Raw genomic sequence first — 14,919 nt, forward strand, 5'->3', positions numbered from 1 at the left:
CACACACAAATGGTCAACATTTTGCTGAAAATTAATTTCATATTATCGTGTGACTATCCGATTTGAACTGAACTGTACCCAACCTAATATTTTAACCATCCCTATATAATGAACCAACTATAGAGGAATAAGTATCCTTCTCATCGCATATAAAGTACTACCAGCGTGCTGTGTGAAAGCCAATGGCCAATGACATTATTGGACCATACCAATGCGGCTTCAGGCCTGGCAAATCAACCAGTGGCCAGATTTTTACTCTGCGTCTGATCCTGGAAAAGACCCACAAAAAACACATCGACATATTCCATCGACATAATGGGTCGAATATTGCGAGCGGTTACAGCCACCTTTGAACGAAATAAGAAGGACTGGCAGTAAATGGCGAAAAGGCCAAGCTGATGGTATCAGAGCGCAAGATGGCCATTAGACTCGGACCAACTGTGGAACATGAACACTACAGCTTCGAGGTGTTGAACGATGTAATATACCTCGGTACAGGCTATATAACATCAGCTTTGATAACCGGAGGAGAATAATGTTGACCAACAGATGCTACTATGGTCTGAGTAAGCAACTCAAAAGCAAGGCCACCTCTCGCCAAAACAAACTCACACTCTACAAGACACTTATATTACCCGTGCTTTTGTATAGATCTGAAGCATGGGTACTTGCGCAAGCCGTTGAGCTCTTGAGAGTGTTTGAGAGACAACATTTTCCGGAAGATCTATGGGCCGATCTGGGTCGACGTTGAATATCGTCGTCCCAGAGCTATACCAGCGACTATGTTGGCTAGGCCATGTTGTGAGAATGGATGAAGATGTACCAGCTCAAAAGACATATAAAAGGCTATATAATGTTTGGAGATGGGCCTATCCTAACCACTCCTTCCCGTAGTTCGACCACAAAGGATCAACACTTTGAAAGCTTGTAATTCTCAGATGGAGCAAACGGAAATTTTCATTTTATCAAAACGTTACACATGGTAATATATTTACCTTATATAGATTAAGCTTAAAGATGGATATTGAATATTTGCTATTATACGTATGGTATAGGACATAACCAGTTAGCGGAGCAGTAAATTCGGACGGTGCCTACCATACGATACCCTACATAATTTCCACGAAAATCTAACTTTCTTTGGTTCTATATTCTGAGCTTGGTCATTAGTCATTTTTCACACAAAAGACATGACCTATTGGCCAGCTAAATATTGACCGATCTTTATCAAAACAGGCATGCTTGTTCGTTGGCCTTATCCCCTTCTCCATGTAAACATTCGCGATGTTTGGGTCATAATTGCGGCCTCCAAGGTGACTAGAAAATCAGACAAAAATAAATTTTTGGTCCATTTCATCCCCTAAATATTAACCGATCTTCATTGACCAGAACCCATCCTACATGCAAGATTTCGTGAAGATTGGTCCATAACTGTGTTTACAAATTCGGACGATATCGGACTATATCGGACGGACACACATGTCTAGATCGACTCAGCTATCGAGATATGACGATCGGTATACTTAAAGTTGGCTCTAGGACCAATATTTCGCGACGTTACAAACTCTTGGGGCTGCACAAAGCTATAATACCCTGACAACATAGTTGTGTAGGGTATAAAAACTCCGCCTCGGCCGAACTTAACAATCCTTTCCACTTGCGTTGTCTTTTTAATTTATCAAAAGTGTTGGTTAAGTATACAGTGAAAAAAATCTACAAGTCGAACAGACAACCGCAATCCTATCGGAATTGACAATGAAAAAAAAATTGAAAGTTCTATCAGATGTATTTTAAAACAGAATTATTAAAAATTAAAAACGATATGACATTTTTCAAATTATTTCTTAATAACTGCATAATGCACTTCCTCCAAAACACAGCTAATTTGTGCATGTCGGCATCTTTTATCATCGTTATCATCATTTTAAAATATAGCAAAATTATTTATATAAATCAAATCTACAAAAACAAATGGTATTCGAAATCATTAACTCGAGCACATGGCAAAATATTGATTATTCAAAAATATTCAGTAGTGGAGCAAAGCTAATAGCAACAATAAATATTGAATTTGGTGTTGCTGTTGTCATCCATAGATGTTTATGCAAATTGTGGAATTGTTTTTTTTATTTTTTAGTGAATGACAGATGGTGTTTTGTTGGTGAATTTATTAATATTGCTATATTTCTACAATATATACATAAAAAATCAATATATGTGATGATGAACTTAAAACACCCTCAATTTTCTCTCGTTTAGGTTTTGTCATCATTTCTTCAAACTATGGAAATTTACAAATATCATATAGATTCACACCAATTCAACCGATTGATTTATAACCTAGAGGAAATCATTAAAAAACAATATTAATTAATTATTATGCACCAATCAAATGGTGAGACGGAACCATAATTTAAACTATGGCAAATTGAAAAAAATAAAACAAATCGAATAATGTCCAATATCTATGCACAAATTTGTGATCATGCATATTTCATCAGAGCTAAAAGCAAATTTTAAAAATAAAAAAATAAACAAAATGTGTATAAAAATAAAATGTTTATTGAATAAAAATCATTCTAATTTCGATTTTAATAGAATAACTAACAATAACTAAACTAGAACTGAGGAAAATGCGTGCCTTTATTGTCTTGTGTTTGGTAGCTGCTGCCTGTGCTCAATCCGGCTATAATTATCAGGCTGGTATCAGTGGTGGTAATATTGGTGCTTCCTCTAATGTTGCACCCACCTTTACTGCTGCCTCATCGGCTGTCCCCTCATTTTCATCCTCTGGATCTGAATATGGAGTTTCCGAAAATGTAGGTGCCCCTTCTAATACCTCTCCCGTTCAAGCTGAATTGGAAAAGGAATTCTACACCTTCAGCGCCAATGATGAGGATTTCAATGACCCAGCTGCCTCCAATCAATTCAACAATGCCGTCAAACAAGGTCTTCGTGTTATCTTCATTAAGGGCCCTGAAAATAATGGTTTGGAAGATGCTGCTCTCGCCTTGGCCAAACAAGCTGCTGAACAACAAACCGCCATCTATGTTCTCAACAAACAAGCTGATCTTTCCGATTTGGCCAACAAATTGAACAATGCCAATGATAATGTCAACCACAAACCTGAAGTTCATTTCGTCAAATATCGTACCCCTGAAGATGCTGCCAACGCCCAAAAGGCCATTCAGGAACAATACAATTCCTTGGGTGGTACCAGCCAGAGCTTCAATGGTGGTGTTGCCCCAGCCTTGAACTTTGCTTCCCAAGCTCCAGTTGCTCCTGCACCAGCAGTTGCTGCATCAACTCCTGCCACTAGTGCCACATATTTGCCTGCTTCTATTTTCCGTCGCTTCCGTTTGTAAATGTTTGGTTGTCTAGGTTGTTATTGTTGTTAAAAATATACGATTTAAAAAAATAATTAAGGATTTTATTATATTATGGAATAGTTGGGTTAATGGGTGTAAAGGTCACTCCTCTAAAATATCAAGCCAAAAGCTGGCTAAATTAAAAACGAAGGTCCCCTAATATATTGTCAATTGATTTTGGTATAGGATAACTATGAAACTATAGACCGATATTTGGTGTTATGATGGGAAATTCCGTTGGGACTTTCATCATAGGGAAAATGGCGTGGGGTCTTTATATGTGGGCAATGTCAAAGTATGTACCTATATTAAAAATTTTCTAAAAAATATTTCTAAACCCGAAAAGAACGCAGGATCAATATTGGGACCATAAATATTTTAAACCAGTAAGGAAAGAAGTAAAGTCGGACTGGGCCGACTATATGATAGCCTTCATCATTTTGGGTATATTCTACATATGTATTCTAAAAGACGTCGCCTTTACGAAGGTACATTGACATGAAATTGAACGAACTTAAATATGTGTTCTTTAGCTATATACAAACCGACTAACATCAACCCCTACACATGTCATTCTGCAACCTATGCTAAATTTTGTAAATCGATCAACACAAACAAATCAAACACCCATTGATTATTTGGTGTACAATTAACATGTATAAGTCGAAATTATATATGGAAGCTATGCTATATCTATATCTGAACCGATTTCAAGCAAACTTGCCAGACATTAATTTATATTAACTTTAGTACGTTGTGTTAATCAGCCTAGCTAGGGTCTTTAGTGCACCATTTACATAAAATCGTACGAAAATATATATAGGAGGTGTCATTCTACACTTAATTCAGTATACCAAAATTTGTGCAAATATAATGATTTTCAGGGACTTTGGTGCACCGTTTACTTAAAATCGGACGAAACTATATATAGGAGCTATATCTAAATCTTAACCGATTTTCATTCGTGAAAATATAATGATTTTCAGGAATTTTTGTGCATCATTTACCTAAAATCGGGGGAAACTCAATATGGGAGCTATATCTAAATCTGAGCACACATCATTTTCGACTTAATTCAGCACGCTATGCCAAAACACGTGCAAATCTAATGATTTTCAAGGCTACTTCGATTTTAACGAAATTTAGCACACATCTTTTTCGACTTAATTCAGTACGCTATGCCAAAACACGTGCAAATCTAATGATTTTCAAGGACTTCGGTGCACCATTAACCTAAAATCGGACGAAAATATATATGGGAGCTTTGGGTCAATCCAATGGGCTGTGCCAAATTTCATCCAATTCGGATCATAAATTCGACCTGTACTTTGCTCACAAAAATACATGGACGGACGGACGGACATGCATAAATCGACTCAGAATGTGAACAATGGGTCTATCTCGATTCCTTTTGCCTGTTACAAACATATGCACAAATACATAATACCCTATACCACAGTGTGGCGAAGGGTATAAAAATCAAACAATGGTATGGTATATCTAAATTGTATATCTATTGAACAAATCTTCCTTAATATAGGTTCAGTTTAGGCCAAAGAAGACCCCTATTGCAATGTAGTGATCGGTTATTATTTAGGGAATGGAATGGACCAACAAGCTTTCTTTTTGTCAGTTTTCTTTTTGTTAGTGGGTCACAGGCTTTCGTGTAAAAAATTGCAAATTTTGTATTCCATGCCGTATATATTTGAATCTGAAGAATATAGACCCGAGAAGTTTATACTATATCAAAGAGGATTGGTTTACCATTAATGATTATCCATTTTATTGATGTACGTATTATGATGTGAGAGTTATACTTAAACTTTATCGGGGTCTTTGTCGCACTAGAGGGCGGAAATGTAACGCTGATGAATATTTTAGTATAACATTTTAACCCCCTTTTCCTGAAGTGATTGAAAACTCATTCAAAATGGATTTAAAGCGGCTCAGAATATTCTACAGAAATATTCGCAATAATGTTTTAATATAAGACTCATTAGACTAAAACCCAAAAATTAGCCTAAACTTCAAAAAACTTCAAAAATCTGAAAAAAATCATTTTAGGGTTAAAATCGTACTTATTACTAGATTTTACCTATGTGGAATATGTGGGGCAATGCGAACAACACCAACTGGGGTCTTGGAGATAATATTATATATACATCCAATAGACATCTAAATAAAATATGAAGCGGCGGTTGCAGCCTTAAGACTTAACGCAATGGACGAGTGAATAGTCACCGGACACAACACATCGCACAAAAACATATTACAGGCAACTACTGAGTCAACCTTCAATACATTTGATTCAGACCACATACCTGAAACGAGAGTAGTGACACGGTGCGAAACTATAATACCAAATAGAGAACAATGGAATAGCGGAACACTAGTTCAGATGCCGCCTGGTAGTTCAGATACCGCCTGGATGGCTCTCGATTACGAGGAAAAACTGGACTGGGACTTTTTATCGAAGAACCGGTTACCGAAATTTCTCTTCATCTTACAGATCACAGCACGATCTTATAGGCGGAGGTTCAAGCTATAACAGAGTATTTTAATTGGTTAATTTCAAACCAAGGACAAAATACAATAAATATTAATAGGGACAGCAAGCAAGATATAAAGGCAATATTTTCCAAGACAGTTAAATCCAAAACTGTACTGGAATGTATAAATACCATTAATGATTTGTCACAACAACGACCTGTACGAATTATATGGGTACCGGGTTACCAAGGAATCATAGGCAAATCAACTAGCCAGGAATGCTACTGCACAACCCACAATAGATGTGAATACCGCCAAACCCTTTAGCGAAACACGCCAAGAAATGAGGGAATGGGCGAATGAGACCCACAAAACCCTTTGGGATAATGAGGGGACAGGTAAAATCACCAAAATCTTTTGGGGCGACCTAAGAGAAGACAAAACTAACCATGTATTCTGATGGGACACCTCAGCCTGAAGGCACATCTACTCAAGATTGGATGCGAAGATAGCAAGATGTGCAGAGCGTGTGGGGAAGACAGTGAAACGCTGGAACATTTCCTGTACCATTGCCCAGCATTTACATGCCTTCGGAGACAATTCTTGGGAAATGACACACTTCACGGACTACCTGATCTGAGAGGGTATGAATGGAGAAGATTGAAGGAACTCGCAAAAACACGGAATTCCAAGATTAAGGGGACACCTCCTTTCACGGGGTCAATTTTTTTTTGATTTAATTCGAATCTACACTAATTCAAGAATTTCCCTACAAAATTTAAAGTGAACATCTCAAGAACTCTTGAAAATATAGCCGATTTATTGTGTCAGTATCAAGTGACGGCTAAAGGGCTTCTCAAACTTTAAACGCGTTTTTCTCTTTTGCGAATGACGGGCACAATAACTCAAAAATTAATAACCCAATCGATTCCAAATTTTTACAAGTTTCTCTGTGAGTGTATAGCTATCGTATGAACTAGGATAAAGCCAATCGGTGAAGATCTTCCTCATTTTTTAACTTGGTTTTTGGTCAAAAATCGGCGATTTTCCAAAAATATTTTTTTAAAGGTCCGCCATTTTGTTAATTTTAGAGCGAAGTCAATAATCCTAGTTCATACGAGAGCCAGACATGTACTCTTTCTAACACCGTTGGAATTTTCGGATACCGATGTTCCAGTGCGGAGTTATCATGCCCGCCATCAAAAATAAGGACTTCTCTTTAATTACAAAAAACAACAACAAAACAATTACAAAATTTTTTTGTAAATTATTTTTCTTCTCTTTTGAATCTTCAAATATATATGTGGAAAGTTACAAACATTAACAAACATTGGTATTGATTTACCAGCCCATTCTTGAAAAATTTAAATCGAGAATGGGTGGGGTTCCCTAAATGTTTTTAATATAAACTTTCTCCGCATTTTTAGAGGGCACAACAGGCCTCAATTGGCTTATGTGTATGTCCTTCTCATGTTGGACATGTGGTGGTATCATCCACCCCTCTTTTCAACCTAATCTAACATATTTTTCTCACAAAATATCGTTTTAGGAGGATGGTATAAGGAACAAAAATATTCTCCATAAATTTTTATCATAAGTCACTGAACACTATAAATCTGTATATATAATATATATAACGAATATAGAGTCCTACATTTTGAACAAAAAATTCAAAATGTTCTTGTATTTTTTTTTTCAAAGACATTTGTCAGTACTCTTTTCGACTAAGCGCGTTAAAGTATCATGAAATTTAATTTTAAGGTATATTATGTCAAAGAATCAAATATTCTACGTCAAATTCCACTGCCCAAACACAGTTCCAAAACAAACTATATATTTATATTCATTAATTTTTATGAAATTTACAGTATAAAACCAGTGAGCGGAGCAGTATAGTCGGACGGGGCCGACCATACGATACCCTACACAACTACCACGAACTCTAACTTTCTGAGGATGTTTATTCCGAGTCTGAGTAATATTTCCTGATATTTGCCCCCTCTTGTACAGTCCTTCTAATTACTTGTCCAGATTAAATTTCGGATCAAATTGTGATTTTCGGATTATACTCTACTCGAAAACACACAAAAAATTATGTTTTCGGTCCATTTCATCCCAAAATTTTAATCTGATCATCACCGAAAATTGTAGGCGTTGTTCTTGACCATAACTGGAACTTCATGAAAAATTTCAAAGCCATCAGCGCGATATTTCTCGCTTTAATGTGGTAGTGGATTACTAAATAATATCTGAATACGTAAGCACATGTAAATATTTGACTGTAACTCCCACATCTATATTTGGTATCAATTTAAAGGTCAACCACTCCTCTTGGATATGTTATCAACTCCTAGGGTCTACATCCTCCAGGAGTAAATATATATGCCATAGAATACAAATTTTGTCATTTTTCACACAGAAGTCTGGGTCCATTTGACCCGCTAAAACATGCACGCTTATTCTCTGACCCGATCCCCTTTTCCATGCAAAAATTCGCGGTGTTTGGGCCATAATTGCGGCCTCTGGAGCGACCAGAAAAACCGACAAAAATTTAGTATTTGGTCCATTTCATCCCCTAAATATTAACCGATCTTTTCCAAAAACAATAGGGGTCTTCATTGGCCAGAACCCATCCTACATGCAAAATTTCGTGAAGATTGGTCCATAACTGTGGCCTGTATCGTGTTTACAAATTATAATGGACAGACGGACGGACGGACGGACACACATGTCTAGATCGACTCAGCTAGTCGAGATATGACGATCGGTATACTTAAAGGTGGGTCTAGGACCAATATTTCGCGGCGTTACAAACATTTGGGGCTGCACAAAGCTATAATACCCTGACAACATAGTTGTGTAGGGTATAATGAACTGAAGTCAGTAACAATATTTTTATTATAGATAATTTTGTGTTGTCATGGAAGGTCAAATGATGCTGTTGACATCCAATCGGTCAACAGAGTGCAAATATCACGAAATATTACCCAGGCTCGTAATATAGATCCGCAGAAACTGTGTGGTAGTCTTATAGGGTATTATATGTATTTTTCTCATACGCTCTAAACTATTTTTAAATACTTCTTCCACTCCGATTGAGAGACCCTTCCTCAAAACATGGTAACTGCAAGCTTTAATAGCATCTTCTGGCGACGAAAAACGTTCTGAAAAAGGTTTCCACTTAAGGTATTTAGAATATTCTTCTTTGCTAATTAACATGACTAATGTGATAAAGAAGTGAATGTTTTCCATTCATTTTTTTTAGAAAAAGTTGTTGGATTTTTTAGTAATTGTGGCGCCATTCTACTATTTTGGGATGCATTGATAAATGATTGTGTCCACACATACATAATCTTTGCTATTGGTGTATTTTATTATTTATTATACCCTTTACAGTACTACAAAACGTGCTTAAGGGAATCTCCCCCATTCTCGATTTTAAAATTTCAAGATTTTTATTGGGTTGGTAAATGAATACCAATGCATGTAAAGATTTGTAACTTTACGCATATATAATTGAAGATTTAAAAGAAGAAAGAAGAAACCAAAATTGCACAATTTGGTTGTTCTGGTCTTTAGTGATTAAAGTCCTTATTTTTGATGGCGGCGCATCGGAATTCGGAAATACCAAGGGTGCTAGAAGGAGTACATGTCTGGCTCTCGTATGAAATAGAATTATTGACTTCGCTCAAGTATTAACAAAATGGCAGACCTTTGAAAAAATTGTTTTCAAAATTCGACTATTTTTGACCCAACTAACACTACTTCGAGAAAAATAGGTTTATCGGCTATATATTCAAGAGTTCTTGAGATTTTCACTTGAAATTTTGTAGGGACATCCTTGAACTTGTGTAGAATTAAATCAAAAAACTAAATGAATTTTTTTGACACCGAAAATGGGGGTTCCCCGTAATGCACCATATGAAAGGATATTCGTTGTTCTTATTACCAGTAAACATAATCCTGTAATGTAGTATACATCATGATTGATATGAACACGAAAGTCACAACAAATAACAACATATCGTAAATAATGACAATAAAATAATAGTCGTAGGAATTGTTAAACGAAAAGGGAATACAAAAAGGAGTAAAAAAGACGTAGACAGGCGGAAATTCATATATATTTCACCGTAGAAATACTGACTTGAAATAAAGTTTCCAATCTTAAATGGAAATTTACTACAGCGAATAATTTGTCTAAAATGAAGATTTGCGATCCAGTTAGAAAATCCATTTTAAACTATATTATAAATAAAACCAGTGAGCGGAGCAGTATAGTCGGACGGGGCCGACCATGCGATACCCTACACAACTACCACGAACTCTAACTTTCTGAGGATGTTTATTCCGAGTCTGAGTAATATTTCGTGATATTTGCCCCCTCTTGTCCGATTAGAGGTTAACAACACCTCTTCCTTACTTTTTTCGAATATTCAGTACAGTCCTTCTAATTACTTGTCCAGATTACCTTCACGGTGGGTTGTGTTGTGATTTTCGGATTATACTCTACTCGAAAACACACAAAAAATTATGTTTTCGGTCCATTTCATCCCAAAATTTTAATCTGATCATCACCGAAAATTATAGGCGTTGTTCTTGACCATAACTGGAACTTCATGAAAAATTTCAAAGCCATCAGCGCGATATTTCTCCCTCTAATGTGGTAATGGGTTACTGAATAATATCTGAATACGTAAGCACCTGTAAATATTTGACTGTAACTCCCACATCTGAGTAGATACATCACTATATTTGGTATCAATTTAAAGGCCAACCACTCCTCTTGGATGTGCTATCAACTCCTGGGGTCTACATCCTCCAGGAGTAAATATATATGCCATAGAATACAAATTTTGTCATTTTTCACACAAAAGTCAGGGTCCATTTGACCCGCTAAATATTGACCGATCTTTATCAAAACATGCATGCTTATTCTCTGGCCCGATCCCCTTCTCCATGCAAAAATTCGCGGTGTTTGGGCCATAATTGTGGCCTCTGGAGGGACCAGAAAAACCGACAAAAATTTAGTATTTGGTCCATTTCATCCCCTAAATATTAACCGATCTTTTCCAAAAACAATAGGGGTCTTCATTGGCCAGAACCCATCCTACATGCAAAATTTCGTGAAGATTGGTCCATAACTGTGGCCTGTATCGTGTTTACAAATTATAATGGACAGACGGACGGACGGACGGACGGACACACATGTCTAGATCGACTCAGCTAGTCGAGATATGACGATCGGTATACTTAAAGGTGGGTCTAGGACCAATATTTCGCGGCGTTACAAACATTTGGGGCTGCACAAAGCTATAATACCCTGACAACATAGTTGTGTAGGGTATAAAAAGTAAAAATAATAAATTGCGGACAAGTTTATAATTCTGGAAATCGGAAGGTTCTGTTATATGGGAGCTATGTTGAAAGAAAAAATATAGAACTTGTCCACAAATAAGACAAACGATAGTTTGGTTCCTCCATTCCTTTGGAAGTTAGATCCATTGTATGACCGCAAATAAAAATCATTGATCTATATTGAACAAATTCTGAGAAGCAGAATCAGTCGTGTATTCAACAGAAGTCCAGAATGCAAAATTACAGCCACTTATGTGACTTTTCAAGGTTTTGGAGATTGGATGGTTTTCGAAATAATCATTATAGGTCGATTTTTGAAATATCACCCATATAAAGCCACGCCCAATTTTTTGTGTTTTGAGGGAATGCCGAAAAGCCTGTATTTTCGGGGTTTAGAAAGCTTTCATTCCATGTTTGATATAACTCCTATATAGATGTCCCGCCCAATTTTCGATGTTTTAACCGCATCATCCAACTACAATGACCGTAACTTCGTATCTCGTGTTTGGAGAACCTGGTATTTCTATATAGACAATTATTATACATCCATGGTTTTAACATAGCCCCCATGTACAGCTCCTGCTCAATTTTCGGTACTTTTAGCCGCATTTTTCAAACGAAAAGACTGCAATTATACTTTACATGACTATTATTACTATTAAAGCTCCGTGTGTGTAACGCCACAAAATATTGCCCATAGACCCATCCTTTAGTCGTCATAACTCGACTAGCTGAGTCTATGTAGGGCAGGTTCTAGAAAAAAATGGTAATAATCGGTCAATGAAATAGCCAAAAAAAATTCCTTTTTTGGTTTTGACCGGAACATATCGACATTTTACACAGAGAAAGGGGTCTGACTTTAGAGCAAGACTGGTTTGGCGAAGATCGGTCCATATTTATCTTGTCAAATAATCTCTGACTTTTGTGTGAAAAAATACAAAACTTGTATTTCATGGCGTATATATTTTCTCCTAAAGGACGTAGACCGGAGAAGTAGATAGTATATCCAAGGGTAGTGAATTTTACTTAAATACTCACAGCAGTCTATGTATTCTGATATTGTTTTGCATTGCCATTACCACACTAGAGGACGGGAATGTAGCGCTGATGGCTAGGAAATTTTGAATGAGGTTCCTGTTATAGTCAAGTACAACACCTATAATTTTCGATGATGATCAGATTTTCTGAACTGTGCTTAAAACTTTTGTTTTTGTTCGGTTATCTAGTCGCTATACACGCCACAATTATAAGCCGAACATCACAAATTTTCCATGGGGAAGGCGATCTGGTAAACTATTTTGAATGGTTTAATTATCACTGAATTGTCAATATTTAACGGGTTAAATGAACCAACATTTTTTTTGTAAAATAACAAAATATGAATCTTAGCAATTGTTTACACCGGAAAAACATAAGTCGGAAAAGATGCCGCAGAGAAGCTGTTGACTTCCAATCAGTCATGAGAGTGCAAAGATCGCGACATATTAAACATACTCGGAATATAGATATGCAGAAACTTAGGGTATCATATGGTCGGCCCGTCCGACTATATTGCTCAGCTTACTGGCTTGATATTTGCGATGAAAGAATATACTTTTCCACACAAAATGAATCGAATAGGGTTGGATGACACGTAAAATTTATTTTCTATCGGATTTATCCTTAGGGCAAACAAATGAGCTGTGTCAAATGTAAATCGAAAATTATTTTATTGTAAATGTTTTCAAATATTCTATTGTAAATTATACTACTCTTCAATGCACTGAATGATTGTGGAGAGGCAACACACAACACACAGTTATCCTTACAAATATTCCAAAGCTTCTTCTATTTCGGGATATTGCACGCATCTTTAGAACTACTCCTTTGGTCCATTATAACAGTTTTTCGCTGAATGTTCCATAACTACAATTTACATAATATCCTCGATATATCCTCTTAAATAGAATAAAACGTCTTCATTCATATATGAAGAATATTAACTTTAAATACGTTTAAGTGAATGCATTTGGTCAATTAAGCCATAAAGTGGTACTATTTAGTAGAAGTGAACGTTTTTTTCGCTTTTACATAGTGCAATAAATTTTTTTTTCGATTGCCCAGACATCATGATATCATTCATTTTAATTGCCATGATATTCCATTAAAAATTCTAGCAATATATTTAATGAATATTCTAATGACTTCATTAACAATTTATTTCCAATAACTTCTACAATTTTGTCACAATTTCTGAAAATCATATAAAAAGTGAAAGGGTTTTCGAATTGGTATCATTCAACCTTAGACATCACAGCGAGTCGAATATCAAAAGAAGAAAACAACGAAGATGCGTTGCTTCATTGTATTGTGTTTGGTAGCTGCTGCCTGTGCTCAATCTGGCTATAATTATCAAGCTGGTAGCAGTGGTGGTAATATCGGTGCTGCCTCTAATACTGTTCCTTCATTTGATGTAGGCTCCTCGACTGGTGCTGTTCCCTCATTTGCTTCTACCGGTGCTGAATATGGTCCCTCGGAAAATATTGGTGCTGCATCTAATACCGCCCCCGTTCAAACTGAACTTGAAAAGGAATTCTACACTTTTACTGCCAACGATGAAGACTTCAATGAACCCGCTGCCTCCAACCAGCTCGTTAATGCTATGAAACAAGCTCTTCGTGTTATTTTCATTAAGGGCCCTGAAAATAATGGTTTGGAAGATGCTGCTCTCGCCTTGACCAAACAAGCTGCTGAACAACAAACCGCCATCTATGTTCTTCATAAACAAGCTGATCTCTCAGAATTGGCCAACAAATTGCAGAATAATAATGAAAATGTCAATCACAAACCTGAAGTACATTTTGTTAAGTATCGTACTCCTGAAGATGCTGTCAATGCTCAAAAAGCCATCCAAGATCAATACGATTCCTTGGGTGGTAAAACTCAACATTTTGATGGTGGTGTTGCTCCAGCTTTGAATTTTGCCTCACAAGCTCCAGTTGCACCATCTGAACCAGCTGTTGCCGCTGCTTCAAATCCTGCCACCAGTGCTACTTATCTTCCAGCCTCTGTGTTGCGTCGTTTCCGTTTGTAAACTCATATGAAATTTCGGACTTATGTGACAGACTGACTATATGGACATATTTTATACCAAAAATTAATAAATGATAGAAAAAACATTACTTATATCGACGTTCTATTTGGGTAAAATCAAGGAAATATTGTGGTGGGAATGGTATTTTATCCGAAATTCTTTATGTGGAAAAAAATGGATTACCACTGATCATCCATCTCTGGTTACTCCCCTTTGCAGCTTAGGTCTTTCACAAATCATGTTCATCTTAATCGATTAGTTCTTGTGTTAGTTTCGTTAATCATTGTTCATATTCCAGTAAAGTAGATTATTGGTCTACTGTAGCCAATCCTAGATGGTGCTGCCATCTAGCGATGATTAGAAACAACGCCTCCCTACATTTTGTGCAGTGGTTAGTGGTCCTTAGTTATTTAGTGTTGCCATATGTATCCTCATGTGTTGATTAGAATGTAAGGTGATTTCAAACGAATCTTATATTGTGGAAAGGATGTCTTCAGATGAATTTCATCTAGAGGAAGGGATGGGGTGTGAGAAATACACTATAGAATTATTGTTCCTGCTCCAAATCCGGGACCCATAGGTTTGCATTCTGACACACAATCCATTGCACTTTCAAATTTTTTCAGCTCA

At 36.5% G+C, this 14,919-nt stretch overlaps 2 protein-coding genes across 2 annotated transcripts; both read left to right on the forward strand.

Annotated features, from left to right (window-relative positions):
* The first annotated feature begins 2,633 nt into the window (after positions 1-2,633).
* Positions 2,634-3,365, forward strand: LOC133329405 (uncharacterized). Its single transcript, XM_061537878.1, has one exon. The coding sequence runs from the start codon at positions 2,634-2,636 to the stop codon at positions 3,363-3,365; it is 732 nt and encodes a 243-aa protein (XP_061393862.1).
* A 10,180-nt stretch (positions 3,366-13,545) lies between these two features.
* On the forward strand, positions 13,546-14,289 carry LOC133329395 (uncharacterized). Its single transcript, XM_061537868.1, has one exon. The coding sequence runs from the start codon at positions 13,546-13,548 to the stop codon at positions 14,287-14,289; it is 744 nt and encodes a 247-aa protein (XP_061393852.1).
* The last annotated feature ends 630 nt before the right edge of the window (positions 14,290-14,919 follow it).

This window comes from Musca vetustissima, unplaced genomic scaffold, assembly GCF_032173495.1.
Source record: "Musca vetustissima isolate MV318-11 ecotype Yass unplaced genomic scaffold, APGP_CSIRO_Mvet_v1 utg17689, whole genome shotgun sequence".
NCBI classification, from domain to species: domain Eukaryota; kingdom Metazoa; phylum Arthropoda; class Insecta; order Diptera; family Muscidae; genus Musca; species Musca vetustissima.

Excerpts from the sequence above, each read along its gene's own strand:
- LOC133329405 (XM_061537878.1), top strand. The coding sequence starts at position 2,634 with ATGCGTGCCTTTATTGTCTTGTGTTTGGTAGCTGCTGCCTGTGCTCAA.
- LOC133329395 (XM_061537868.1), top strand. The coding sequence starts at position 13,546 with ATGCGTTGCTTCATTGTATTGTGTTTGGTAGCTGCTGCCTGTGCTCAA.